The 27258-nt window shown below is 56.5% G+C and overlaps 1 protein-coding gene across 1 annotated transcript; it reads right to left on the bottom strand.

Annotated features, from left to right (window-relative positions):
* Positions 1–1138: 1138 nt before the first annotated feature.
* On the bottom strand, positions 1139–25922 carry LOC119102327 (uncharacterized). Its single transcript, XM_037225694.1, has 5 exons — positions 25846–25922; positions 4219–4375; positions 1615–2014; positions 1227–1416; positions 1139–1180 (listed from the first exon to the last, which is right to left on the bottom strand). The coding sequence occupies exons 2-5, from the start codon at positions 4349–4351 to the stop codon at positions 1139–1141; spliced, it is 765 nt and encodes a 254-aa protein (XP_037081589.1). The 5' UTR covers positions 4352–4375; positions 25846–25922.
* Positions 25923–27258: the final 1336 nt, after the last annotated feature.

Here is a 27258-nt window from a genome sequence, read left to right on the forward strand (position 1 = left end):
CGGCAGACCGCTCAGCCGGCGCCCGTTGATGTTGATCAGCTCGTCGCCGCAGCGCAGTCGGCCATCCCTGTCGGCAAGCCACGTGATCGGCTGGAGCGTTGGGCAGTGAGTCAGGTGGCGACAGATGAGCGTGGGAACGTTTGCCGCAAGGTAAAGGAATGCTGCCAAAGAGATGCCCCACAGGGAGCGCCCGCACGGCTTAGTGTAGGATAAGTAGTAAGTTATCTGTAGATAGTGTGGAATGAGAGACATCAGAGTGACCAGTGATGAATTATCCTGACCCAAGTCTTGTCGGCTGTATTAATCGCGGCATCGGGCAGTTTCATGAATATAAACGCGTGCAGACAACTGCACTGTCTGGTGGCATCTAATTAGTGACTTTTCAGTCCATTGTCTGTGGAGACTCGCCCGATTTAAGCCTTGAGATGACCCAGTGATCTTCTAATTCTGCTTTCACGGAACAGTCCTGAACAACCCGCACCCCATCCTTCCAACAAAAAGTCCCAGGCTCTCTCTTTTATCTATCGCCGACCACAACGCAAGCACGTCCCCCCCCCCCCCCCCCCCCACCCAAATCCCCAGCCTTACCGTTCCGCCAATCCGCCGGCCTCGATTTCGCAGATGCGAAATCCGCCGCCGCCGCCGGCCGGCTCGGTGCCGTCGGCGACGGCCACGCCCAGCCGATCAGCGCCGGCGGCAGCGACCCTCAGCAGCCGGAACTGGCGGCTCGTCACAGCCTCCAATCTCGCCGGCAGCGAGGCGGGCGGCGGCGCGCCGGCGTCAGCCGAGGCGCGCCGCTGCGGCTCCGGCTGCGGCTCCGGCGAGGCCGGCTCCGGCGGCTCGTGCAGCGCCAGCCGGTGATGCCGCAGGCCGCCGCGGTCCAGCGACGCCGAGCGGCGGTAGCGGCGGCCCCTGCCAGCCGCCTCCAGCACGGCCAGGCGCCGCGGTCGCGTCGGCGGCGTGCTACTGCCGCCGCAGGCATGACGGGGCGTGGGCGGCGGCGGCGGCGGCGGCGGCACCGGCAGGCGACAGGACAGCAGCGAGCCGCCCTCCGCCACATCATCAACATCACTCCTCCAAACAGGCTCTCCAATCGGCAGTCGCTCCTCCTCAGTCTCCTCACAACTCTCCTTCACCGTCAGTTGAGCCGTGAGCTGCTGCTCGGTGGCGTCGTCCTCGCCTGCGGTAAAAACAGGACCACCCGGCAACAGCTCCTCCCTCGCTACCTGCTCCTCTTCTTCCCGACTCTCCCACACCGGCCCCCGGCGTGTCGCACACTCTCCGTGTGCCCGCCGCTCGCGGCGGCCGCCGCCCTCGCACGAGGCGCCCGAGTCGGTGCGCTGCGAGGCGAGGCTACCCGACTCCGAGTCGTGCGTCGAGCTGCCGTCCGAGTGCTCGTTCAGGATGCCGCTGTCGCTGTCACCGTCGTCGTCGGGCCGGCGGCTGAGCGGCGCGCTGTCTAACTGCGTCGCCCACAGGCTGCGCGTCTTCCAGGCGAAGTCGCGCCGCGCGCGCTGGCGCCGCCGCCGCGGGTGCTCGAGCGTGCTGGTGCCGAGCGGCGCGACCCCCTCCTCGGGCAGCGCCGAGAGCGCCCCGCTGCCGAGCGAGGCCGACCGGCCGGCCGCCAGGAGGCTGATGTTATCACAGCTGAGCGCGGCCGCCGGCGCGCCGCGCAGGTCCACGCCCTCGCTCGGGTCCTCGGCCGGCACGTACGTGGACAGCAGCGACGTGGAGCGGCAGCGCAGCAGGTTACGCCCGCCGCCGGCCCGTGCCGGCTTCGGCTCGCGCGAGCGCAGGAAGAGGTTCTTGAGCGACTCGACGCGGTCGAGCTTGACGCGCTCGCCACCGGCAGCCGCCGTCCGCTGCGGCGCCGCCCCGGCCGCCGAGGCCGCCGTGGACGCCTTCTTCTTGCGCGGTGCCGTGAGGGCGAAGGCGTCGGCCAGCTGGTTCTGGGAGTCGGCTCGCCTCAGCTGGTGCCACCTGTGTCCCACCAGCCGGCTCCACGTAGAGAAACCTGCCCGACGGAGCGGCCGCATTACGACAAACCCACGGGCTTTTGGCGTCTCGTCACACAGCTGCAGGATTCCTCGTGATGGGATCCGTCAGAGGACATGCACATAAGACGCTTGCAGAATGGCTGTAGATTGGCTGTGGTTACGAATGTAGATTGTCTGTGGAGATAAGCGGCTCAGCTGTGCGACAAAAAAAAATGTGGGGCTACAACATCGTGGATATCCACCAGGGATTACCTGCATAACGCGTCGCAGGAAAAACTGCGACCCTCATGTGACACGCCTGGTTTCACTCAACCCAGCATGCTTGAATCCGAAGCATTAAGCGGAGGGGATCACAAGGCCGTGAAACAACTGTGTGTATCGGAGCGTGCCCGATCGCGCAGCTCTTCTCAGCGGGGAGGCGGACGCAGAAGCCGTCCGTGCCGCCAAAATAACGGCGTGTGTGCTCCACACTACCTCCGCTGAGACAGTCAGAATTGTCAAACTTAAACCAATGCATTTTTCAACTGCGACGTGCGTGCGACGTGCTAAGTTCTCAAGTGCCTACCGACTGTGTGGCGGCATCAAAAGCTATGAATCAGCATCAGCCACAAACATGTATTAATGTAAATCACGTCAACGCGTCAGCCGTCAAAGCGGCATGCGTCTGTTCGGAAGGGGGGGGGGGGGCGGCTAGTACATGGTTTCATAATCCCCAGGGCTTCTCACAGGTCTTGAGGACCTACTGCAGCCGCTCAAAGTGCAGATAGAAACGCTCGATCGGCGCAAACACCGCACAACGGCGACACCGAACGCGGACAGAAGCGCGCGGATTCGGGTCCTTCACAGTGTGCCGAAGTGACAGCGAAGGCAAAACGCTCCCGCAGAAAGAACGCTCATCCTCTTGGACACGGTTTAGAAAGTACCAAGAAGAGCAGGCGAGACTGAGAACTGGCACAGCAGGCCACACGAGTGCCGGAATATTGCAATTCGTCTTGCGATTCCGACATACTGAAGGCATGCCGTTTGTATAAACGAAAATGGTGGAAAGTGAGAACATTCGGAAAATGCTTAAAACTGTACATTTATATTATAGAGTTTGAGTTCTGGAGCATAGCGGGCTCTCACCAACGGTCCATTGCATCTAAATTCGTAAAATCACTTGTTCATACATATTTCACTTGAGCCGGTACGCATTCAACCAAGCTCCTAGTATTATTCCAACCTCAGACCACTTCCTGGATCGTCACACCGACACGCTACTTTTACCGCTTGCGTTCTCTGTCATTCATTGGACAGGCCTGTGAAACTGGCCACACTGGTATAAGATATAGAGTCGTGTTGACTCGCCCAGACGAAGATGCGTTCGACCTCGTTTTATCCTGAACTGATCCCACGGTTATGCCCACGAACATCTGCAGCGGGCCCCAATCTATCACAGTTTGAATCGATGAAGTGCTCAAACAGATTAGGAAGACGCTGTTTAACACACAAGTGGAACCCACGCGCACAGATACTGGGTCATTTCCTGCTATTCATGAAACCTGTCGCACGTGATAACTTCGTCTGGAATTTGGAGCGTGCATACGTTTGAATGAGGAGCATTAGTCCAATTCGCCCTGTTGCTGATTCATCTGTAAACGGGAAGAACATCCACACCGTTCCTGCACGTTAGGAGAATGACCCCGTCGCTTATCGCCGATGCAGACAAGACGAGAAAACGTATTCCACTACGACCAAGGAGACAACAATGAAGTAGTCACGTGGCTCATGAACCGTTCATAAAAGAGGCAATTGTCAATCTTACTTGTTGGCTTCTGCCAATCGACGTGTAGCGGTGTAAACGCTGCACACAGTTTAACGTGGTGGCCTCAGAGACGACTGGCACATCAAAGAGACGCCTGACCGCCGCCCCGGGAGCACAAGAGGCCGAGCTGCGTCACCCGTCCAGATACCAGCCCGGCGTCCTCTCGACCCCCAGCGTCAGCGCCGCCGAGCAGTCGGCGTCACCCGTCCAGATACCAGCCCGGCGCCCTCTCGACCCCTAGCATCAGCGCCGCCGAGCAGTCTGCGTCACCCGTCCAGATACCAGCCCGGCGTCCTCTCGAACCCCAGCATCAGCGCCGCTGAGCAGTCTGGTCACCCGTCCAGATACCAGCCCGGCGCCCTCTCGACCCCCAGCGTCAGCGCCGCCGAGCAGTCGGCGCCGGCGTGCTTCCCTCACCCGTCTTGGCCGGTGGTGGCGGCGGGTCGGCCCGGCACTCAGGCGGCGCCCTTTCCCCGGTGTCGTCTCCCTCGGGCGTGGTCGGGCCGACCGGCCGCGTCGGCTCCGGCGGTCGGCGTAAGAAGGTCCTCATGCCGCGCCGGCGCCGGCTCCGGGACTGCAACAGGCCAGCACCAGTCAGCGGAGCACGGTTTGGGGAGTGGAGCCGGACGGAGCTCGGCGCTCGGTCATGCGAGGCGCTTCCCGAGTGAGCCTCGCGCACCTCGACGAGTCCCGCTGTCTGAAACTGCAGGGACATAGCCAGCCCGCGGTCTGGGGCCAAGGCTCGAGTTAACACGGGTCACCCGGGTCAGCTTACAAGTGGTCTGCGAGGTCTTACCCGACAAACGACCCCAACACAAAGGGTGTTAAATGCGCTTCGCTTTCTCTGCCACACCTCATCGTAACCTTGCATCGGCCGACGTCGCGATCATTAACCTTCAACAAAGGTATCCACTCAACAGCGCCGCTGCTCCGTCATACACACAGGCCCGTCCGCCGACAGAGTCGTCACGCCCGGGATCGGGACCCGGCGTATCTGCACCGATCTGCGGCCGGCGAGTGTCGGTGCGCCCGCACCGGCCGGCCACGGGCAGCATGCGATGCCCATCTCCGCGCGGCTCCGGCGAGACCGGCGCCCGGCTCCGGCGTGCCGCAGCTGAACGCGCGACCCCGCCGCCGGCCGCGACCTTAATGGCCGACGCGCGGTGGGGAGCGGTGCGTCCCTCGGCTGCGCGGCCGGTGGGGCGCCTGTCGACACTCCTGTTCAAGAGCATTGGAATGTTCGAGTTACAATATGTGACATCGGGAGTCCTTGCAACCGAAAACACCGTTTAGGTGCATTTCATCGCTAATCTATTGATTGTTACCGCTACAAAAGTCGGTATGTAACTGACATTCAGAGCTGTGACTGGTCAATATGTATGCATTGTTACCTTTTGAGCACATTTTTCAGAGGCATCGTGCACTTGTCCTGTGCCCTTGGATGTCCTTAACTCCGCGTTACATATTTTGCCGGACTAAACAAGGCACGAGCGCCGCCAGCGTTCCGCCGTGCCCGGAGTTCCCCGAAAGCGGAGCGAGCTGAGGGGCGGGGCGCAGCGGGGCGAGTGACTACCACGGTCTGCGCAAACGGCCGTCGGGCGCCGCCGCCCGTCGCCAGCCAGTCGGACGGCGGTCTGGTGCCGGTGCAGCCCCAAGGCGGCGCAGAGCTTGACGGCCGGCAACGCACGCTACCCTGCCAGTCCAAGTAGCCGAAAACAGTCGTGCGACCTAAAATGGGGCTTGTGGGCTCATTCCAATCACAGCGCGCGTGTACCACACGGGCATGCCACGCGGCGGCGGTTGCTCGCACGCACGTTCTCACGTCCTCGTCACGTGACCAGCTGGCTCGGCACGCGCGTGAGAGGCGCGACTGCTTTGCCCGCGCTAATCAAGCAAGGTGCGATGCTTGATTTCAAATCAGCTAACATTTGTTTACGGTTCGTCAAATGGAGGCAAGCGCGAGGGCTTGCACATGCACCTCTGATGGCTTGTGGCCGACGGCACGGCGTCACAAGCCCGTTCTTATCACCTCTCGAGTCGGGTTCGTACGTCGATCTGTGTTGCTCAGTGGCGCCGTCAGAGCCGGCATCCTCGACGGTTGACCTCAAATCCGTCCTAAATATCGCCTCTTGGCTGCATAAACTGCCAGCTCGCCCGCTCCACTGAAACAGTATAGGTGTGGCATTCGCAGCTCTCGTGTCCCACCCACGACTATCGTGCCCCACTGTGTCGGGACATGTAGAAAAATACCGGGAGCAGTAGGGACCAGCGGGAGTGCCTCAATTACCTGCAAAAAAAAATCCGACAGAAGAGACACGCAGGCACTGTAGGCGCCAACAGTGCTACTTCACAACTGTGACGTGTTTTCCCACACACTGACAGGTGACAGGCGGATGAGATAAATGTTTGGGACACCCCGGAACCGAACCACGAACGCGAGCATTTTGTTAAGTTTGATGTAGTCACCTATGCTCGGCCGCACCATGTCAGTGTGGTGTGATCGGCTTGTGCTCGTCTGGTGTCAGCGTTATTAACCGTTGTCATGGCATGACATGTTCTTGTATTTTCTTCCTGTTGTCAACGAATGAGGCTTCGTGTAGAGCACGCTGCGGAACAGCCGTGGATGGGAAAACGGATAATCTTTTCTCCTCTAGCGCCAAAGGATAGTAGATAGATAGACAAGAGCATAGATCGATCTGAGGATGATACTCACCCTCTCACCTGAACCAACCAACGCCGAATTCGACAAATGCATTGGCTCCATTTTTTCTATGCCGTTACCCAAGAACAGGCACCCAGGAGTGCTCCTCCCTCTATCCCAGCGACGCAATAAACCGTACGTTAAAGGGAATGCTCCACATTTGTATGGCGTTTCGAACTGAAATAGCCACCGTGAGGACATTTTGATGCAGTTCACGGATATGCCCTTTTTAAGACCTAAAACGCTCTGGTTCCTGAATTACACGCCCGCAAAGTACGAAAAGGCTTATTTACAGCCAACTTCAAAATCGCCTTCTGATTAATGACGCCATAGAAACGTCATTAGATCCCCGTGATATTACAGGCTGTTTTTTGTTTATGGTCAAAACAGCATGGCCGCTGATACATTCGCAAAGGCGATGATGCTGCACATGTGGTACAGTCCGCGGAAGATGATTGGCTGTCAATAAGATTTTACTGCTGAATGCATGTCGCGAACACAAGCGTGAGCAATTTCGGGTTGTGCGATACTCGTGAGCAGGCCATTTTTCCTTATTTCTAGGCCACAGGTCAATGCCATAAAGAAGAACGCCACTTCCTGCAAAAAGTACGGCAACCAAAAAAATGGGCGCTGTCACGAAGTTATAAAAAAAGAAGACGCGACGGCAAATATGCCTTTTTTCTCCTGCTGGCGTTTTTTTCAACTAACGTATCTCTTACAGACAGCTCGGTTGGCGCCTTGTGCACCGGAGCACAGAGCCTTGCACGGGTTTATGGGTTGGCGAGGCATTATGAAATTAGGGAAACATTACAGTAATTTTAGACACATATTTATCTAAGTATTTCACACATACGGTACGACAAATTTAAATCTTGAACAAAAAATTGTCTTTTACAGGCAGTTCTTGAGCCGCATTATCATGAACCCCCGGTGGGACTTTGGTTCTTAGGGGGGTCACGTTGAAGTCCGGTGTTGTGACTGAAGATCTGTGCGGAAATTGTGAGAAGACCTGCAATTTGATAGTCCTGCGAGCTGTGTAAATGGGAGAGCAGACTTATTTGACAAAAGATTGTGAATCGGGGGCTCGAAATGCGTGTGATCACTCGTGGTGTGTGCCGGTGGCTTGTATTGGTATTGATCTGATGGGAAGTGTGCGTGCGAGGTTTGTTCATCTGAGAGAGAACATCATTTGGTATTATTCAGTCAGAGAAACACTAGCACTTATATTGCAGGGATATACAAAGGCAAGTACTGGTACTGGTACTTCAGTATGATCTTGCCAAGATTTTGAACCTATTGAGGTATTACAACACGTAATCAATCGATTACATGCCATTATATCAGTCATTCATTTTGGCAGTAGGGGCTGGTGCGTGCAGCTCACTAATGGACATGCTCAGTATAGGCTTACATTATATGGCTTCGCAAAATTGTCTTTCCCTAAAAGATTCTGAAAATATAGCTTTATTGTTACTGATGCACATCGCACTGTCTTCACAAATATCGTATGCAGGCGAATATTGCTCCTGAGTAATCAATGTCCCAGTCACTGCAACTTGTGTGGGATGCTGGGTGCTGAGAAAGGTGGGAAAAGTATTGCTGCTGGTGTCTCAGACAGCACTTTATAACATGTTTATCATGAGCCTGGTGTGTACTGGCAACTTCATCACTCCCTCGCATTTTGCCCATCCAGCCATAATTACATACACTTGTCTTGTCTCCAGCCTTGTGCAAGTTCAGCACGCTTGCAGTGTCATTTCACCACATGTAAAATTTCCGTTATTTTTTAGTAAAGCAGCCTGATGGCTGCAGCATGCTGCATGGCAATGGAAGTGAGAGATGTGTTTACATCTTTTTCACCTGCGTTTTCTGGATTCCTGAAGCAGGCTGAGCAAGTGATGCCACTTATTGGTTGTCTGCTTTGCTGAAAGTGATTTGTATATTGTATCATGTGTTTTTGGTCAGTCATACGTGAGACAAGAAGTCAATACAAGAGTGCATGCTTGACCTATCTTTTCGTGCTGAAATTTATTATGAAAGCGGCATGGATTGCAGTCAGAAAAACCATATTGCTCTTCATTATGTCATGTCACAGAACAGCACTGAGGTAGCGACAAAATGAAGCTATTGATTAGTGTCATTACACAATGTATCACATTGGTTGAGTACTCTTTGTCAAGCCTTTGAGATGGCAGCTTATAATTTATGAATGACTGGAAAACAATATTTAACAATGCCAAAGAACTGTCTACGGCAAGAATGTTGTTGCACCACAATAGTTATATCTGCGTTAACTATTAATTGCATGAACAATCCTAAGCAAAAAAAAAACAATATTGGTTGCCCAACCTTACCATCTTTACCATAGCAATAGCAATGCTTTGACAGTGAATGCGTGGCAACGTTACAAATTTAGTGATTTTCGCATGACACCACATTTCCACTTACGGACATTAAGGGCAATGCTACAATTTTTTAATTTTTTTGCACGACACCCCATTTCCAGTTACAAACAATGAATACAGTGACTGTTGTACACATCACATGATATCAATGTCAGGACTCCAGCACTGCGCGCAACAATGGGTCGACGATAAAGCATCGGCAAAGTCATCAACAGCAAAGCAGCAGCAGCAGCAGCACAGCATATCGCGCTTTGATATTAATAATCTGCCATAAAAGCTGGCGATCGCTACGTTGCACATGTCAAACAGTCCACGAAAGCTTTTCTTACGGCCAGCACCAAGACAAAAAAATCCGCAAATCACCCACCCACCAATCCGCCCCCAGACACAGCCCTGCAACGAGAATGGCCGGTTGGTGTCAGCTTTTGTGTGTTTCGATGCATTCTTTTGGTCTGGCTGCCAGATGCTGCAGGTTTTGCTGCCGCAACAAATCCATTTCATGACGCCATCAAACGATGACGTAATGGGGCCCATTTTTATAAACTTTGAAATTTTGCTACTTAGAGTCGTTTTTGAACTTTGAAAGCTTACCAATAGTTACAAGGAAGCATTTACCATCATATCTGATGTTTAACTCAATATCTTCAACTGTGAAACATTCCCTTTAACACCAGAGAACATAAAATCAAGTCGCGGCACTCCCAGCTAGGAAGAGGAAACAGAGTTGGTGCGGACCCGAAGGAATTGTGTTATGCAGTAGGCGAAAGCAAATCACACATGAGAAGGCTTAAAGCAGTCATTAACCAAAAGTAGCTAATGACAGCCCGCTATAACCCCCCAATAAGCTACAACCACTCATTCACAGTGGTAGTAAGGGTTTTACAGTCACACAAGTCGGAGGGGCTATTACCTGGTCATTTTCGTGCCGGGTTTTGAGATGGATGTCCAGGGAGTCCACCCAGCTAAGCGGAGCTTGTTGCTAGAAGAACTCCATTTGCCAAGAACTCTATATGCAAGCGACCTAGATGTCATGGATGGACGCGGCTGAGCCACAATCTGGATCAGAGTCGTACACTCCCCCTGAAATCTAACGAGGCGCAACGGCCTTTCAGCAAACCCGGAGACCCCCACAGATAAGTGAAAAGCTCGTGAATTAGCACTGTGTGCGGGCACTGTAGGAAAACGTGGTGGAAAAAACAGCAAATCCACGTGGTCGGTACGACTGACGTGTTTGTCGCTGCTTGGATCGGTATGGCATAAAACCAGTGTCCTTATCGCATCCATCCGTCCTGCAAATATGTGCAAAATACCCCATGACCTTCGATGGAGACGCGATGTCTGGACATCAGCTGCAAGTTCTCACGTTTTCTGCAAACAAACTTGCTCAAATCGACAGGTTTTGCAAAGGGTACGAAAAGCGACTTCGATAATACCCAGACTTGAAAAACAGAGCTTCAGATAGACCAACATGTAGGCACGTGCTCAGAATAATTACAGCCGTGCCTGTTGTGGGCCTATAAAGATAATGCATTTGGGTTTATGCATATGACAATGTTTCGAAGGCACCTATATGCATATATAGCTTACACGGGTATATCCCAGTGCGCCATTTCGCGTCACGGTGTGGTGTCAGGCCGTGGTGAGCGGACGTCGGACTCGGCGGTCACGCAACACGCTCCACTCGGTGCTCGCCCCCGGACCATGGTCGCATCCGGGGCCGCCTATCGTTCCGCGTGACGTCACGCACACTGGTCCGCCCCTTCGACAGGCGCCCCGCGGCCCAGCGAGCGACAGGCGGTGGGGAGGGCCGCCCGGCTCCGGCCGTGAGCCGGACGTCGGGCGGCGGCGACGCGCTCGGGCGGCCGGCGCGCTGTTCCGCGCCACGAGGGGCGCCGCCGCGTCGTTCAGGGGCGCGGCGGAACGGGACCGGACGAGCCGTGAGAACCCCGATCGGCCGACGATCGTCGACGATCGACCGACGCCGGAAGACGGTCGCGCGGGGCGCCCACCAACGGTACCCTGATGGACGGACGCCCGCACGCAGACAGTGTGTCCAGTTCCGAGTGACTTGAGCCGGAGGCATGCTACGCCCATTTGAGCTGCAGCGCCTTTTCCGCGTGCGGCGGCATGAGACAATGGGCTCCAATCATTTCGGAGCGCGACGCCTCCGCCCGATGGTGTGCTTCGCGAAAAATGGGTGTCACCAGAGAAGTGGACGGGAAGCAGTAGCCCGGTTGCGTATCCGATTCTCCGTCGCGATGTACCGGAGTGTTTGCACAGCTTAACGCCGCGACCATGTCACGAACAAACGCGGCGCGATTGTGTGCCCGATGGCCGAGCGATGTTTGGACCAGATGCCGTTATTTCCACGGTGTCTGCCGAGATATGGAGACGGCAGATCGCGATTAATGCGACGGAAACGAGCACCACATGTTTGACACACATCCCGAAGATCGCCGAATATAAGCGGATGCACGCCTAAACTGCGCCGGATTTAAACTGGGACTCCAAATCCAGAAACGACCGTAGCTGTACCGATCGATAATCTCGGAGAGACATAACTGTTTACCTGCTCATGTACCGTTCGCGTGACGCTTTGTCTACCGCTCGTGTGATGAGTTGTCCCCTCGCCGCGCTGCCTTCATTGCTGTGCAATACGCCGACCGGCAGCCTGTCTGCCAGTGGGGATCTACCGCTGATCAGGTGTTGGTTTCCGCCGCGGTCTCCGCCGCAGTGCTTCTGAATGGGGCCGAGGCCGCTGCGACTGTGCGTCGCCGCCGGCCGTTGCGGCCCTCGGACGCCGTGCTCTCTCCGGATCCTCTGCTGGCTGTTGGCCCGAATGACGCCGGCTGCTGGCTGTGACCTGGCTCTGCGTGACCAGAGCCGCCTGCTGACCTGGGCTGCCCACCTCTCCGCATGTCTGGGTGCCGGGGCGACTCGACCGTCTAAGGTCGCCGTTCTGAGGCTGCTCGGCCGCCTGGAGCCGTCCGTCCTGGACTGTCCGGCTGCCTGGAGCCGTCCGTCCAGGACTGTCCGGCCGCCTGGAGCCGTCCGTCCTGGACTGTCCGGCCGCCTGGAGCCGTCCGTCCAGGACTGTCCGGCCGCCTGGAGCCGTCCGTCCTGGACTGTCCGGCCGCCTGGAGCCGTCCGTCCTGGACTGTCCGGCCGCCTGGAGCCGTCCGTCCTGGACTGTCCGGCCGCCTGGAGCCGTCCGTCCTGGACTGTCCGGCCGCCTGGAGCCGTCCGTCCTGGACTGTCCGGCCGCCTGGAGCCGTCCGTCCTGGACTGTCCCGCCGCCTGGAGCTGCCCAGTTGCCAAGACCGTTTGTCCTCTGAAACGGCATCGCCGCTGGGGCCGCCCGTCGGCTGAGGCTGACTGGGCACCTCTCGCCGCCCGGCTACCTGGGGCTGCCTGCCTGCCACCCCGGACTCCGCCTCCGACACCCGGAAGGGATCAGCCGGCTCCGAGTGCTGGGGCCTGTCGGTGGCTGCGGTCGTGTGCTGACCTGGCAGGTTGACCCGAGATGCTGTGGCACGCGCGGACGTCGCTATGGCGTCATCATTTGTTCGCTGCTATTTAGTTGGCCTATTTATCTAGCAGAGTGAGAGGTCCAGAGCGTATCATGAACCCCGACCGTTTACTCCCTTCCTTCCCTCCCTGATGCCGCCAGACATGTACTTCCGTGCAGGGCCGCGGCACCCTGGCAACTGTCAGATCGCCCTGATACCCGGTCGCATGTCGGTATGCAGGCTGTCCTGTGCACAGGCTCGCTTAGAATACTACCGGGTAAAAACCTCGTTAGTGAAGGTTTTGTAGCGAACACTTTCCGTCCGGTACAGTGCTGGGCGGCCCGCCGTGGATTGAAAGGGCCTCCGACTTCCGCAACACGAGCGAAAACGTGCAGGATAGGTGCAATTTTCGAGCGAGAACATCCCTCGCTGCCTTCCCACCTTTTGTGAAAATGACATAAGCACTTTCGCTATGCCAAGCATGTATATCTGACTCCGTCGTGGATCGAGACCTGTCTTCAGGCAATTAACAGCCGCTTAAGCTTCTCTACCTCCCGATGCAGTCGGCATACAAAATGAGATGGATGCTAATGAATATGAATGATTGCGGTCAGTCCGAGTAATAAAAAGATGGTGGCCTGACAGCAGTGGCATAGTTTTAGCTTCCTAAAAACGGGCTAGGTCGGCTCAAATCAGACACCGACGCTGCCACCGCCTGTCCGAAGAACAGGTACCCAGATAACGCCCGTCTTGTCGACGGTTCGTAATCGGTCCGAGCGGAGGCCTCCGAATGAGCGGATGCGGTGGCCCGCGGCCTGGGTGCGCACGCGCTAAATCGCCTGCGAGACGCATCCTTCTTCCTCCTTCGCGGGTCCGCCCGGGTCAGACGGTCACAGGAGCGATCAGCCCGACCGTCGGCAGTCTCCTAAGTGGGCTCGTGTCAGGACGGAGCACTTCGTGACAGCACCCGGATCTTCCCCGGGGCAGACCGACGTCCGGGGGGCTGCTCCAGTGGGCTGGGGCGCTGGGGTCTGGGCCAGCAGCCTGCCCCCCGCCCCCCCCCCCCCCTCCGCTCCCCAGCTGCAGCAGCCCCCGACGGCGACAGGGTCACCCGGCGCGGCAGATGTGGGCGCGCTCGGCCGGCGGGACCGATTCCAGGAACTGCTGGCGGCGAGGCCAGTCGGCAGCCGGCCGCAGTGCAGCGTCGGGACGACCAGCTCGCGGACATGGAGCGCCGGCCCACGAGGACACCAGCCGGCCGGCCGCGGTGACGGAGCGGCTGCCTGAGGAGATGCCGAGCAGTGGCCCCACGAGGACACGGAGCGGCAGCACAAGACAGCTGCCAGCTGGTAGCGCCCTGCTTCCTTCCAGCGGCGTTGAAAAGCTTCATATGAGCCAAAGATGATGATGATTTGGGTTGTAGTTGCAAGGTGATCTAGCACGCTGAGCTATCCGACGATCCGGTCCGCCGCGTTCCAATGTTGTGCCAAAGCACTCGTTGACAGATCAGCGGACATATGCCTCGTGTTTGGAGGTCGGGCAGCGGGTGCCGGGGTCGGCCCGGGGTGCTAACGGGGCCGTCCCAAGGTGACTCCAGCTCCGTCCTATGGTAATGAGCCATCTCTTACGGTCCGGGACCCGCCGTCAGCAGGCGGGGCGCCGCACCACAGAGCGCTGGCCAACAGACTTCTCCCACACAGCGGGCACGACCGATCTCCGCTCCAGCGCGTACACACGCCGCTTTGGGTGTGACTACGAACGTTGTCGTCACTAAATCGGTTCACTGGCTGAGGGTGGAGACTGACAGGCCGGTGACTGACTGACTGACTGACAGACAGACCGGTGTGCGCCGGCCCAGTCGCGAGGGCTGATGCCGGGTCGATGCCCGACGCCGCCCGACGCCGCCAGACGCCGCGACTCCCAGGTCCGCGCCCGGCCGCGTCCCCGCCGATTACGCGCTCGCTCGCGGCCGCCTGGTCCGGGTAAACATCAATTGAGCCGGCGCGGCTCGCCGGATTCCGGTGTTGATAGCCGCCGACAGGAAAACAGAAGAGCACGGGCGGCGGCAGCAGCGCACCAGCTGCTGCTGCCAGCGAACCGGAAGGAGGTGGAAACGGGAGGACGATAGGACAGGAGGAGGACGGCTGTCAACCGCATCCTTCCGTATCCTTCTGCATCCTTCGGCATCCGTCTTTATCCTGCCGCATCTCTCTGTCCCCTTCCACATGTGGCTTGTCGGCAGGACGCTTGAGCGTTCCGCGCAGACTGCGATCACAGACGGCTCGGGAGCCGCGCCGCTCCGATTTACAGGCGAGCCAGGAGATGACGCGGAATGCATCAGCTCAGCACCTGCTCTTAGGCCAAGTGCTCATCAGGCATATGAAGTCTGTCAGTGCGCCTTTGTAATGACAATAAAAGACTGCTGACAGTGGTCGCACTCTGGACGGCTGGCTTCCCCAGTGACTAGGTCAAAGGACAGCCTCACGCCCAAGGGATGCAGCGCGTCCGCCGGTGCCCTGGCAGTCAGGCTATGGGCCGGCCGCTCGTGCCGGGTACGGCGGGCCCGTCATGGCCAACATCGCACCGTCGAGCCCCGACAAACTCTGTGTTTGTAGACGAGAAGCACGAACTGAACCGTTTGTCATGGGCACGTAATCACGAACGATTAGCCGCGGCGGGCGCGAGTCCGACGACGCCCCAACGGCCGCTCATGCGGCGTCGGCCACAGAGCAATGTGTCGGCGTTACGCGTTCCCTGCCGTGCCACCTCCTCTGGCGGACTCGGGCTGGGTAGATCATGCCAGGTCGGTGCCTGATTTCGGCAACCCGGCAATGAGAGGCGGACCGTAGCCGCCGCCCGCAGGCACGAGCCGGCGCGGCGCCTCTGCGCACGCCGTGCCACGCCGGTCACGCTGGGCGAGGCCGCGCCATGTCGCCGAGCAGGAAAGTGTCAAAAGAGTCGCCCGACATCGGCCGGGCTGCCACGCTACGTGCCGATGGTGCGCGGCACCCGCGTGCACGGCCGACAGCAGCCATGGCGTGGCCCGGTCAACGAACAAAACCGGTAGCAATGGCCGCGGCAACTGTAATTCATGAGCTCATTTTTACCACGCGAAGCATGTAAAGAATGGGCTGGAGGAAAAGTTTGGCCCTGTGCAGCGGTGATTTTCATGTTAGAATAGTTATTTTGGTGACCGGGTCCAAGGTAACAAAAAGGGTATCCAAAAATAACTTACATGCATTGCTTCATACAACAGCAGGATGTAGTTTCCTATTCGGTCGGGAAGAGGGTTTTGGTCCTCGCCACTTCAAATAAAGAAGTGGGTGTTATCCGAGAGAACACCGTTTTGGGCGTAATTTCTTGATAGGCTCAACCAGCTTAGGTTAGCTATAAGTTCCCTGATCAGCCCTCTCCCAACCTATTTGCGTTACTGCGGGCCTGTACAGTAGTATGCATGTTTTCGCGGTAATGTGAATTTGATGCGTACAATCCGACCCCTGCGTTTTCCGAGTCGCCCGGAAATCTTCAAAGGATTATCGTAAAACTTAGGCTAGCTGAGGTCCGAGGCGTCCTGCGCGATATTGGGCGATGCCGTAGGGGGTGTACGTGTTGCGCATTGGTTGACTGTAGGATACAGTAATGAATGACTGATGAATAAATGGTAAACATCAAATGAACATGACCAAGTCGGACTTAAGGCAGGACAAACCTTAGAAGTTGATTATCGAAAGGGAAATTATCGAGTGTTAAACATTGGTCGCATAAGCATCAAAATGGAAAATGGTCGAAAGGCGATACCAATGGCTGTCACGTGACAGTTTACCATTCGACCATTTTGCATCACCCTCCTTACTGAGAACTCCATCGGCTGGGGAAACCCTACAAAAACACATATGCCAACACTTGGCTTAAGTCATGCTTGTTGGCAACATGGCAAACGCACGGCAACTGGCGCGTGGTCTTTGGAAACACACGAAGCGAATATTCAAGCTTACTAACAGCAATTCACCCTAACCCGCTGGTCCAACAGGATCGGCGCAAACCGCCTACGCAATTGCCGCGTCCTCCGCCCGTTAAACCCAGCATTAACAACACGGCCAGCAGGATCAAGTCGACACGCATCCTATCGACGTGCTACCATCTGATGATTGCCCACCCTACAGCTCCCAAATGTCGTTGGTTCGGGACGGCATGCCTCAGCACGTTTGCAAATGTTACTGGCCGAAGAGGGCTGTCTCAGCACGGGTCAGCGCTTCAGCACAGGTCCTCTGACCTGTCAACGCCCGAATGGATGACCATGGAAAGCTTTCCCGAACATGGGAAAAAGGGTGGCTAGTAAACCAGTCGATTTTATGGTGATCGAATGAGCGTCTTATGACCACACCAAGCCGCGTATGTTCTCTTAAGCGCTGTTTACCACTGAGTGAAGGGCGCGACTGTGTCAGTGGGGATGAGCTCTCTGGCCTTCGGGACCGCTTGTCGGAGACTTTTACAGGAAGTCGCGTGCGAATGTGCCTGCAGTGCGCGGTTGCCAATAAAGCTAATGCGGTGGTATTAGCTTATCGAGCTCATGACTAAACTGCGAAGGAATGCGCTTCCTACAGACGAGACACGATAAGTCTTTGGGCAAGCCGACTGCGCCGACAAACGCTCAGGCTCTTTTGCCGCGTGTATGACGCTATCGCGCATTCTTGAATGCAAATTAAATGTCTGCACTCAAATATGACTGCTAACCGACAAATAAGGAAAACGCCTTCTAAGATGAGTGGCATCAACTCAGTTCTGGGCGGAAGCACGAAATCACTACGATTCACCACGTTACGCTGTACAAAACAGAGCGTTATGTTTAGTTTCTCCTGGCTAGCAAAGGCCACCTCAAGTCTAGGACGGTCTGTGTCCGGACCTGCAGGGCTGGACGCTAATGTGCTACACTGCACAGCCCGTTCCGCACTCCCCCTCCCCCCCCCCCTGCCACGGTCAGCCTGCATCAGAGAACGGGGAGGGGCAGGCAGGATCGGGCGATGTGCGGACCTTCACGCTCCGGTCCCCAGTCTGGTTGTCAGGGTCGCCTGGTCGCAACATCGACCCCTCCTCGACTGCCCCAGCTGAGCGGTGGCCGTTCAATAGCCGTGGCTCCGTGGGCGGCGCCCACAGCTCAGCCGTACTCGTGCCGGGCCAGCCGCCCGCTGGCCGGCCGGCCCACATCTCCGCCGTGCTCCACACCCAGCTACCTCCCACCGGACGCCCCAGCGTCTCGAGCTTCCATGACTGTCCCCGCTGCGTGACGTCGTGCTCCGCCCGTGTCAGCGGCGGCGCGGCACGCGCTGCACCTCGCGGCCACCTCGCCGAGTGCGGCGCTGCGGCCGGGTCTCACGGATGGCCAGCCGTGCCGACAACTGGGGCGTGCTGGGCCGGCGGGCGGGTGGGTCCGCTCCGCAGTAAACACAGGTCTGCGGACGGCCGAAGTGGCACGTCGCCACCGTCCCACGGTGCCTCGGCACAAGCTGCGGTCGGCCCGTCTAGACGGCGGCCACTTTACGCCCGGCCAAGGGACCGCGAGCCGCGGCCCTCGGTGCAGGAGGCGTGGCGCGAGTCATCGCGCCGCGCCACAATCAGTCGTCGGTCCAGTAAATACCCAGAGGCCAGGGCGCCAGCCGGGAACCCGAACTCCAATACGTCTACGGCGACGGTCTACGGCGTGGGGCTGTCGCTGTCGTTACCGCCAATAGTGTGGCAGTGTCGTTACCAAGCGCGCTATTTTGCACCCAACGAACTGCACGAGGAGCCTCTGCCCCCAACGCAAGGGTGGGCCGAGCCCACCGGTGATGCCACCGACCGCACCTGCTGAGAATGCCAAGCAAACGGGTCTCTCCGGCCCCGTCTTGGATGACTGAGCTCCAGGCACGCAAAAACACGTCCGGAGACATGTTGAGCTATGCAATGAAAAGGCGTGTTCAGGGCCTGGCGGCTTGGGTGTCACTTCATCTTGATGATTCACGACGATGTGCAGCATGCGACTGCGTGCCACTGGCTGCTCAGTGGCAAGCATCGCGCAGCCCGTGTAGTCTCAACAATGACACTGACCAAGGTATTCTGATCGTTTTAATCCGGCACTGTAGCAAATAAACAGCGTAATATGCTACTATTCTCACGAGCCACGAGCCACGGGCCATGAGACCAGAGATGAAACATGAGCAGGGACTGAAACAGAAAGCGGAGTGTGCGTGCGCACGACTATCTGAGAGGTGCTTTGTATGTTTGTCTTTTATGTTTCCCGGCGTGGTTGTTACCGAGCGTGTCTTTTTAACATGCATCTCTTAACGTTACCGACTCGCCGCTCAGAAAAGCCATGCCATACTGGGGAGTGTTTTAAACGTCATTATATGCGCACACACATGCATATCGAGGTGGGTCTCCTCCCAGCAGTCGTCACATGCCGGGCACCTACTCACGTCGAGAGCCCAACTCCTGGCACAGAGGCACCGCCGGCACGTGCCGCCTTCCGTCGGCACCCCCATCCTTGACCAGCTGGCGCACCCTCCACCGCCCCCTTGCGCCCCGAGCGCAGCCCGCCCCGTCGCCCCCGCCCGCGGGCGGCTCGTCTCCGCGCCCGCTGACCACCACAGCCGCGGCATCAGCGCTCAGCCAAACCGGTTCCCAGTCTCCCCGAGAGCAGCGGCCGCCAAGGATGCGGCCGTCGCGCGCGCGCGCGCGTCGCCGGCTGCAGCGGGCGCCGTCGCGTTGCAGCCGGCCCGGCCCGTCCCTGAGGTACACAGCCTGCGTCGGGACCAGCGCCGCACCGGTCCGGCGGACCGGGCGGTCGGAGACGGACCGCGGCGCCCATGACGGATATGTTGTGGCAGGTTGGTCGTGTTTGGAATCGTGGCGTTATAAATGCGGGTCCCGTCTGCTGCGGAGAGCGACACACAGCAGTCGTCAGTGGCTGGCGACTGCTGTGTGTTCAGGTCCTCCCTAGCTACTGCGGCTGATGCACTGAAACACAATTTGACGGCAGTGACCAGGTCTACCTTAGTGTCCGATGTGTCCCAACCAAACGCATCTGTGAGATATGACACGCTCTTTCTGTCAGAGTAATAGAATGAAAACCAGGATGCTACTGGAACTACCCAATAGCGCTGTTGTGAAATACCTTCAGTCCTTCCCAACGCTGCTACAGAAGAGCCGTGTCAAGGCCGTTCAACTTTAAAGCCACATTGTGTTTTCAGAACCGCCTGCGACAGAAATTCGTTTATCAATAGGACAGCGATTGCTTTTATCCTTCGATCGGCATCAGGAGACACGGATCATCTACAAAAGGCAATCTGCTATAAATCAAATCACTGGATTTTGTCAGACAATTGCGCTGCTCATCAGCCGACCACAAATGCTATGTTGCTTCAACCGTGGCGAGGGAGAGGTGCTTTTAGTTATGCATTGCTGATGTCTATTGTTTTACCTCAACATTCTCACCACATCGACACACCGTAGAGGCTTCGCACCGCGCGTCATGGAACATATGAGTTGTGAGAAACAACTGGTTTGAGGTTATTCACTTGCAGCATCTCCGCGGCTAGCATTAGTGCGACCAGGCTAGGCACGGGAACGTCCCGGAACAAGAATGGATACTGACCCACCAAGCCCCTTTCCCCACGTTTGTAGCATCCAGCGCCAGGGTCGGGCAAAAACACTCCCGACCAATGAGATCAATACCGTCGAGTCGCTTTGCACGCTACCGACGGGGCAGCGCAACAGGTGAACCTGCGATCGATAGGCACGGACAGCACCGCGCCGACACGGCCTGAGGCCTGTGACTGCCTAACTGAGGCGCTGCCGTGCCTGAGGTTCAGGCCTGGAGACAAGACGGCAGCGGTCCAGCGGCCGTCTTCCCCGCATCGCGATATCCTGAAACGGCGATATAGATTGGCGCTTTTGGCCGTGACAATCCGTGCCGATTCATCTGTGCCGGCGCTCTCCTGACCTGGCGCTGGTCAGCTATCCCTGCTGCCGCGCTGGCCTTTCTAAGAGGATCAACAGCTTTAAATGAATGCTTTGGTTAATCTAAGGTGGGATAACTTGACCGCGAAGAAGAAAATACCACAAGTGGTATGCATCTCATCGCAATCGACATCGTGCAACATGGCGTTTAACCTAAGATCACCCCTCTCTGAGGACGACAGACGTCCTGGGCCCTGGCTCAGTCGACCCCGTGGCTAGGGCGTCGGCGTCAGCAACGCGAGCCTCAGCATCATGGCCTCCGCTTAGCAGCGGAACCGCTTCTGAACCCGGCCGCTCTGTTGGTGCAGGGCCTCCGCCTAGCATCGCGACCGCTTCCGAACCAGCCGCGCTGTTAGTGTGGGACCTCCGCCTGGCAGGGAGGCCGTTTCTGAACCGGCCGCTCTGGCAGTGCATGGCCTCCGCCTAGCAGCGGGACCGCTACTGAATCAGCCGCTCTGTCAGTGCATGGCCTTCGCCTAGCAGCGGGACCGCTTCTGAACCGGCCGCTCTGTCGCGTCGAGACGAACAGTTCACCCGTCTGGGGCGCCAATTGGAGCAGCCGGTCAAAGCGGACGTACTCATAACGCGTTCATGGTGCGAATTAGAGCAGCCATTCACTTATGGTCAAGTCCCCCGCCGGGTGGACAGCCTCAGGCATTGAGAGTGCATGGCAGAGGAAAAATCAGCACGAACGCCAGTAAGCATGACGCGCGGCGTGCACGAGCTTAGCGACAGCTACTAGTAGGGTGCGCGTCCCACCCATGCCCGATTGGTACCGGGAACGAGGCGACTTTGTCGCAGCTATCAGCGTCACGGCCCATTAACGTACCGACGCTATAATGGCCCGCACCGCCGGGACGCACTCGTCGTGAGCCATGGGCCCCGTGTCTTGCTGGTCAACTCCTTCCGGTATGGCATCTATATCACGGACTTTACCATCGTTATGTATCTCGCTTTTTCAGCTATAGTAATTAGTAACTGAGCCTGCAAACTTGGTTTCGCACCAACGTTTGCGCTCAAGGTTACCTTATGCCTGCAACATTTGCTTGTTATTGTTGGCTTTGTTCTTCAATCGACAAAGTCATGATGCTGCGTCACATCGTTATGTCTCTATTCGATATCTTCCCGGTTGTTCAGAACCATTGCGGTATTATGCCTCATCATTCATCGCTGATATGTGCATATCAAAGGATTCGCATGGGTCCGCATCTGTCCGCCCGAACTGGACGCTTAAAAGGGTGTTCCATATTTGAAGATATCGATAATTTTCCATCAGATTTGATGAAAGAAGCTCACTTGTAACTATTGGCATGCTTTTAAGTGCACGCTACTATTCTGCACTACAAGCTTTTACTATTAAGTAAATTTGTTCCTAAGTACTGCAACGTTTAATTACGCTATGGAACGCTTTCATGACGTGAGAGTCGCTGCCAGTTTGGCCGCGCCAGGATTGCTGTTAGCGAAAAGCTCCCTCGCTTGTGGTGCTTAAAGCGCCGCAAGACAACGCTGGTATCTGTACGTGTAAGCTTATCTAATCAGCGGTATGTGCGTGTGTTTTATCATCTCTCGCGGCGTGCTTGTGTATTTGTCCGCAATGGCAAGTGTTTTCATTGCGCCTGCATTCTCGGCTACGGCTATCCGCAGTTATTCTTATGTTATTCGACTCCCAGCCCCATGTCCGTCACAACTAGGAGAACTGGCCAAATGCTTGTGTTATGCATTGCAACCGTGGTACGCGATCGAGGCACGCGTTCAGGGGCTTTAACTGGTTGCTAGCCCACTGTTGTCTGCCGATGCGGCGATTCATGTTATCGCGCTCCAGTCACGAATTTTCTGCAAGTCATTATTTTTTACCTTGAGCACGGATGGTCACTGAGGCGGGAGAATTCGTGAGACGTTTTTATGGTGTCATACATGCAGGGGCAGCTTCGAATTAGGCATCGCAATAGTCTACACAAATTCGCACACGTCTAGCTTTGAAACTGGAGGACTTGGTGCCTTAAAACCGTATAATTGTGAACTGCAGGGAGTGATCTTGAAAATGGCCATTTATGTTGAAAACCCCATACAAATACAGACTTGTCATTTTAACCGGCCGGATACCTCAACATGAAGCTCGAAAGGAAATTTCAAATTGTTAGCCAGGATCTGGTTACGTAAAACAAAATAACGAACCTTCGCTCCGCTTTCCTCCAACTTTCCTTTCTTATAGCGTTCATGGATACGACGAGCCAGTGAAACTAAGTCCTCCATGACACACGTGCTGATGAGCGGCATGAATGAGTGGTATGTACGTCATATATTCTCGGACTCGCTGCTCAAATGGATATCTACATGATCCTTACGCTGCTAAGCGTGTATCCCGTCTGCTTTCCAGGTCACAACCTCAGCAATATAGCTTCTAATGCATCTATTTACGGCCACCAAAGGCCGAGGTTTGGAGACGTGGTGCCATTGTGGTATATCTAAGCGGGGGCGACATCCCACAATGGCCCGGCAGTCGACCCCCGGCTGAGGAGCCGTTGTCGCCAGCCGCCCGGGCGGCGGCCGCAGCGCCTGGCTGTACTGAACAATGCGCCATGTATCACGGTTGCGTGCTGGCGGGCGCGATCCATTGTGGCTGGGCATCGGTCGCGAGCCAGCGCTCCTGTTCCACCATCGGACCGGCCGGCGGCGGGGGCGGCGGCGGCAGCGGCGGGGGTAGCGCGCGGACAATAGGAGGAAGCGGACGGGCCGGTGGGGAGCGCAGTGTCGGGCTGTGACCTGCGCCGGCTGGCCGGTGCCCCCTGACCTGGCCCGACCGGCGGCGGTCGCACGCAGCCACACTGCACCCCACCCGGCCACACGGCGCCGGCGGGCGGCCCGACCGTGTGGTGCCTACCGCGGCCGCACCGTCACACCGGCCCAGTGCCATGGGGGGCAAAAGTGGTGAACGGGCGCTAGTGACGGCGCTGGACACCAAACTGCCACACGACTGGCCAACTATCGGACGATGGCAAGGATGGATCGGGTGTTAGACATCCGAATACAGAAAACACGGCTGTCGAGGGGGGCCACTCCGCGACAGGATGAGGCCACCCGCTTTTTCGGGTGTCATCCGGGCAGTGACCACCGTCCGGCGTTTGAGGGTGAGACTACCCAGCGGGCAGTAACCGCAGTCCGGTGTCTGGGGGGTAGACTGCCCAGTGGGCAGTGAGCGTCGCACGCCAGTTCCGGGCCTTCAAAGCACACGCAAGTAAACGGAGGGGCGGCGATGAAACCCCGCGTATCAACGCTCTCCCAGAGGATGGTCTGGGACGACAGAGGAAGACGATCCCCAACCGCGGTGACCATCGCAGTGTGACGGTCGAAACAGTGGGGTCGGCCGTCAGTTACGAGTCAGGGGGCACCCTGCCGTCACGAGGCACGCGTCATGGCGGCGGCGGACGTGCCGCTGAAGCGGCGCCGCCCGCGTTGCAGTCCGACAACGACGGTCAGGTGGGAGGGGCGGCCTCAGGCCGGGGCGTTGTCTTGTGAGCATGTTTAGGTGCTGAGACCTCGTGGCAGAGCCCAGCTCAGCCACGAGGTCAAGATGCGTAATGGGAGCAGAGAGGAGCCCTTGCCTACCATTGGACGACATTCAACTAAATCAGATAACAACACATGGAACTAATCAGAGCAGGAGCAGCACCGGCGACGCCCCGCCTTCACGATAACGAGAAGAACCAGGCCCTCTCGGCGGGGGGGGGGCGTGACAGCTCCTGGAGCATGTGCGCCGCTCCCGGCGGACGGCGCTCAGCCGTGCATCACGGTCGCGGTGCTGCCCCGGCGGCAGCGGCTCGTGCCAGGCGCAGCGCTCGTGATCCCGTGTCACTGCCCGGGGCGGGAAGTCGTGACGGAGGCGAACGCATGGCGGCCGGCTGGATCTACGCCGAGTGAGCGGGGGTCGCCGACGGCGGTTGGTCCCAGGCGGGACCGAGTGGCCTTCCTCAGGGGCGGCTGGAGCTCTTGTGTCCCGGATGGGCATTGCATTACCCTCACTTGAATCGCAATTGTACGCGGCTTCGTTCCGTGCGGACAAAGAATTAAAATTGTTCACGTGCCCACGCAGGGAAGCCGGAAGACGTTCAGTCGAGCATCAGTGCTGAAACCATACCCGCTTGGCCGAATTCAATACGATGCTCTGCTGCACAGAGCTTGGTTGACTTACGCCGTGGCGCATGAAAGTAATGGAATGGTGAGTTGTAAGGTTCTAAGTGCATTTGCGAGGATCATTATGCGTGGGTAAGACAGTACTTACAGCCTTACTCCTGGTAGAATACCCGGGAAAATGGAGAGATAACGTGTAACAGTAGTTTGGCTATATGCCTGTATCGAAACGAACATCGGTAGTAAATTCAAACTAATTAAAAACGAAAAAGAATATCACTAGCAAATTTATAATTGGCTACTGATATTCATTTCAATGAGGGCACGTTCCGGAAATATTAATGCATTTATATCCTCCTTTTCTGGTTATTCTACGAGGAATGAGGCTTTCAGCACTGTCCTATTCATGAATGGTGAGCTGCAGGTAGGTATATACATATGGAATACATACAAAATGTAGGTACATGTTCACCGCTTTAGGTGCATACAGGACGTACTTTGGTCGGCTTAGCAGTGTTTCGCTCACCTGAGAAAGGATTTCTTATTTGGTAGTATTACGAGTCGCTTCGACAGATTGTAATGTTTAAAACTTGAATCGCGTCGTCGTGATCGCGATATTAACGAAAAACAATCAGAAAAGGTTGCAAAAAGAAAAAGTTGCCCAATTAATATCGAAAGTGGATATGAACAGACCCCATGAGCTTCCGAAAAGAATCCATTCGTTGTGCACGTAAAAATATCAATTGATGGAGCAGAAAGGCAGCAGCTGTCCTCACACTGCTCCCAGCGCCTCTCACCGGGTCCTCAATCTTTGGTAATATCATGGCTGAACGCCTGGCAGCCCCGGGGTGTATCCGATATTATTGGGCTTGGGTGGGTACGCCGCTGACCCTGTTGCTCATGAAACAATGGAACCCTGGACCTAGATTTTCCCCTGTATGACTCCGGGTGACCTGGAATGCCCTCGTTTCACTTCGGTGTCCAGTGGGAATTTTCTTTCGAGTGTTGGGTGGTTTGCATGATGACTTGAAACGTATCAATGATCACGAGCTTCTGCAATTCCATTCGCAGGGAGAACGACGCAGAGAGAAGCGGTCTTTGGTGAAAACTTGTTAAAAATCGCTCCTTCCGAATTACAGCAGCAATTACATAACCGTCTCCATATCGTAGCGTTAACCTTGCTAAACCACAATAACTACTGCATCCTCCGTTTAAACAGCAGCAAAGCAACTCGATGAACAATGGAACGCAACCCAACGGCGCTTGGCCCTCAAGACAACCAGACTCTGTGCCCGATCTGGCCCACCTGCCTGGCAACGTTGTCCACTCCTCGCCTTGCACGGTCCGCAGCCAGACGCGACCACTCGCCACCCGACGGCTCCTCGCCAGCCACTGAGGCGGACCTTGAAGGCGTGCTGCGCGGCGGCGGCGGCGCCCGCTCGGTCGAGCGCCTGGGGGCGCCGCCAGCTGGCGTCCGCGGCGCCTCAGATCTCCGCCGGGGTCAGCTGGGGGACCACGACTCCGGCGGTCTGCGTTAGAGCGCCTCCCGCCCTCAGGCCTGCGTTTTGCGCTGGGAATATATTGACGGGGTGAATGCCCGACCGCGCACTAATAGCTCTAATACCCAATGAGATCTTCATAAATGCACTGTTTGTCGCGTGGTGATAACAGCTGTACCGCAGTGCTGTCCGGCAGTCATTAGAGTATTATGCGACCACCCAGTGGCCGACACGCCCGGAAAGACGGACAATTACTTTTTAGGTTTAGAACTAGCCTTGGCGCCTCCAGCATGTTTGTCTGACACCACCATCCAATCCATGAAATTGTGGGTCAACAGAACAATTTTGCTTCGCATGCCGCAATGCTCGGCACGGTCCATCCTGCCCTCTGACGTCATTGACCTTTTGCGCGGCCGCTGCCACCAGCCGCAGGCCATCGCAGTCAGGAGCAAATAACAGGCGCTTGAAGCGTTCCGACCCCACCGCTCTATAAAAGACTATGGTCATCATTATACATGTCCCCAGCGTTCTCACATGCCACAAGAATAGGACAAAATACAAGAATACGACAGATAATTAAACTTAACACGCATATTCATTGGCCTATCGACTGTGAATAAACAGATAGCAAGAATACAAGAATACATAGCAAAAAATCGCACCAGTGAGAAAAAACTAAATGTACAGATAGCACCGTTTAACCAGTTACACAACTCAGTCTGCCGTGATGCAGAGCTAACTTGCAATGCACTCAGGCCGTCGATTGTCTCAAAACATGCCAACCACGACGCGTGACATACGTAACGGGTTGAATCCGGACACAAATTCAAACTTACTCTGTTGATAGTCAGATGCAATAAATTTCGCATTAAACTACGTTAATTAATCGTGACCAAAGCATGCTGCACTTGAATTTGGGTACATACTTATCCTGTTCCCGAATGGTTGAGGTTTTAGCAACGGCAATCACACTTTAAACAACACGACAAACAGGCACGGGATACTTTTGTGACCATGGCAATGCCATTTCGTCTACACAACTGTAAGCGTTCCAATTTGTCTGAGAGATTTCCACCGTCCTCATTAAGTCATGTGTCCATGGGTATGGCGTTCGCTACTCCTGTATTGTCACGTAATGTTGTTTAACTGTGACTGTACTGTACTGTGATGTACTGTGTAATTGTATCCACGGCATATACTGTACAACTGTGACTTTACCG

Source organism: Pollicipes pollicipes, unplaced genomic scaffold, assembly GCF_011947565.3.
Source record: "Pollicipes pollicipes isolate AB1234 unplaced genomic scaffold, Ppol_2.1 Scaffold_5724;HRSCAF=6776_pilon_pilon_pilon, whole genome shotgun sequence".
NCBI classification, from domain to species: Eukaryota; Metazoa; Arthropoda; class Thecostraca; order Pollicipedomorpha; family Pollicipedidae; genus Pollicipes; species Pollicipes pollicipes.

Excerpts from the sequence above, each read along its gene's own strand:
- LOC119102327 (XM_037225694.1), bottom strand. The coding sequence starts at position 4,351 with ATGAGGACCTTCTTACGCCGACCGCCGGAGCCGACGCGGCCGGTCGGC. Across the intron at positions 1,417-1,614 it reads AGCCTCCTGGCGGCCGGCCG|CGACAGCGGCATCCTGAACG; the intron begins GTCGGCCTCGCT and ends CGACGGTGACAG. Across the intron at positions 1,181-1,226 it reads GTCGGGAAGAAGAGGAGCAG|GCGAGGACGACGCCACCGAG; the intron begins GTAGCGAGGGAG and ends TTTTTACCGCAG.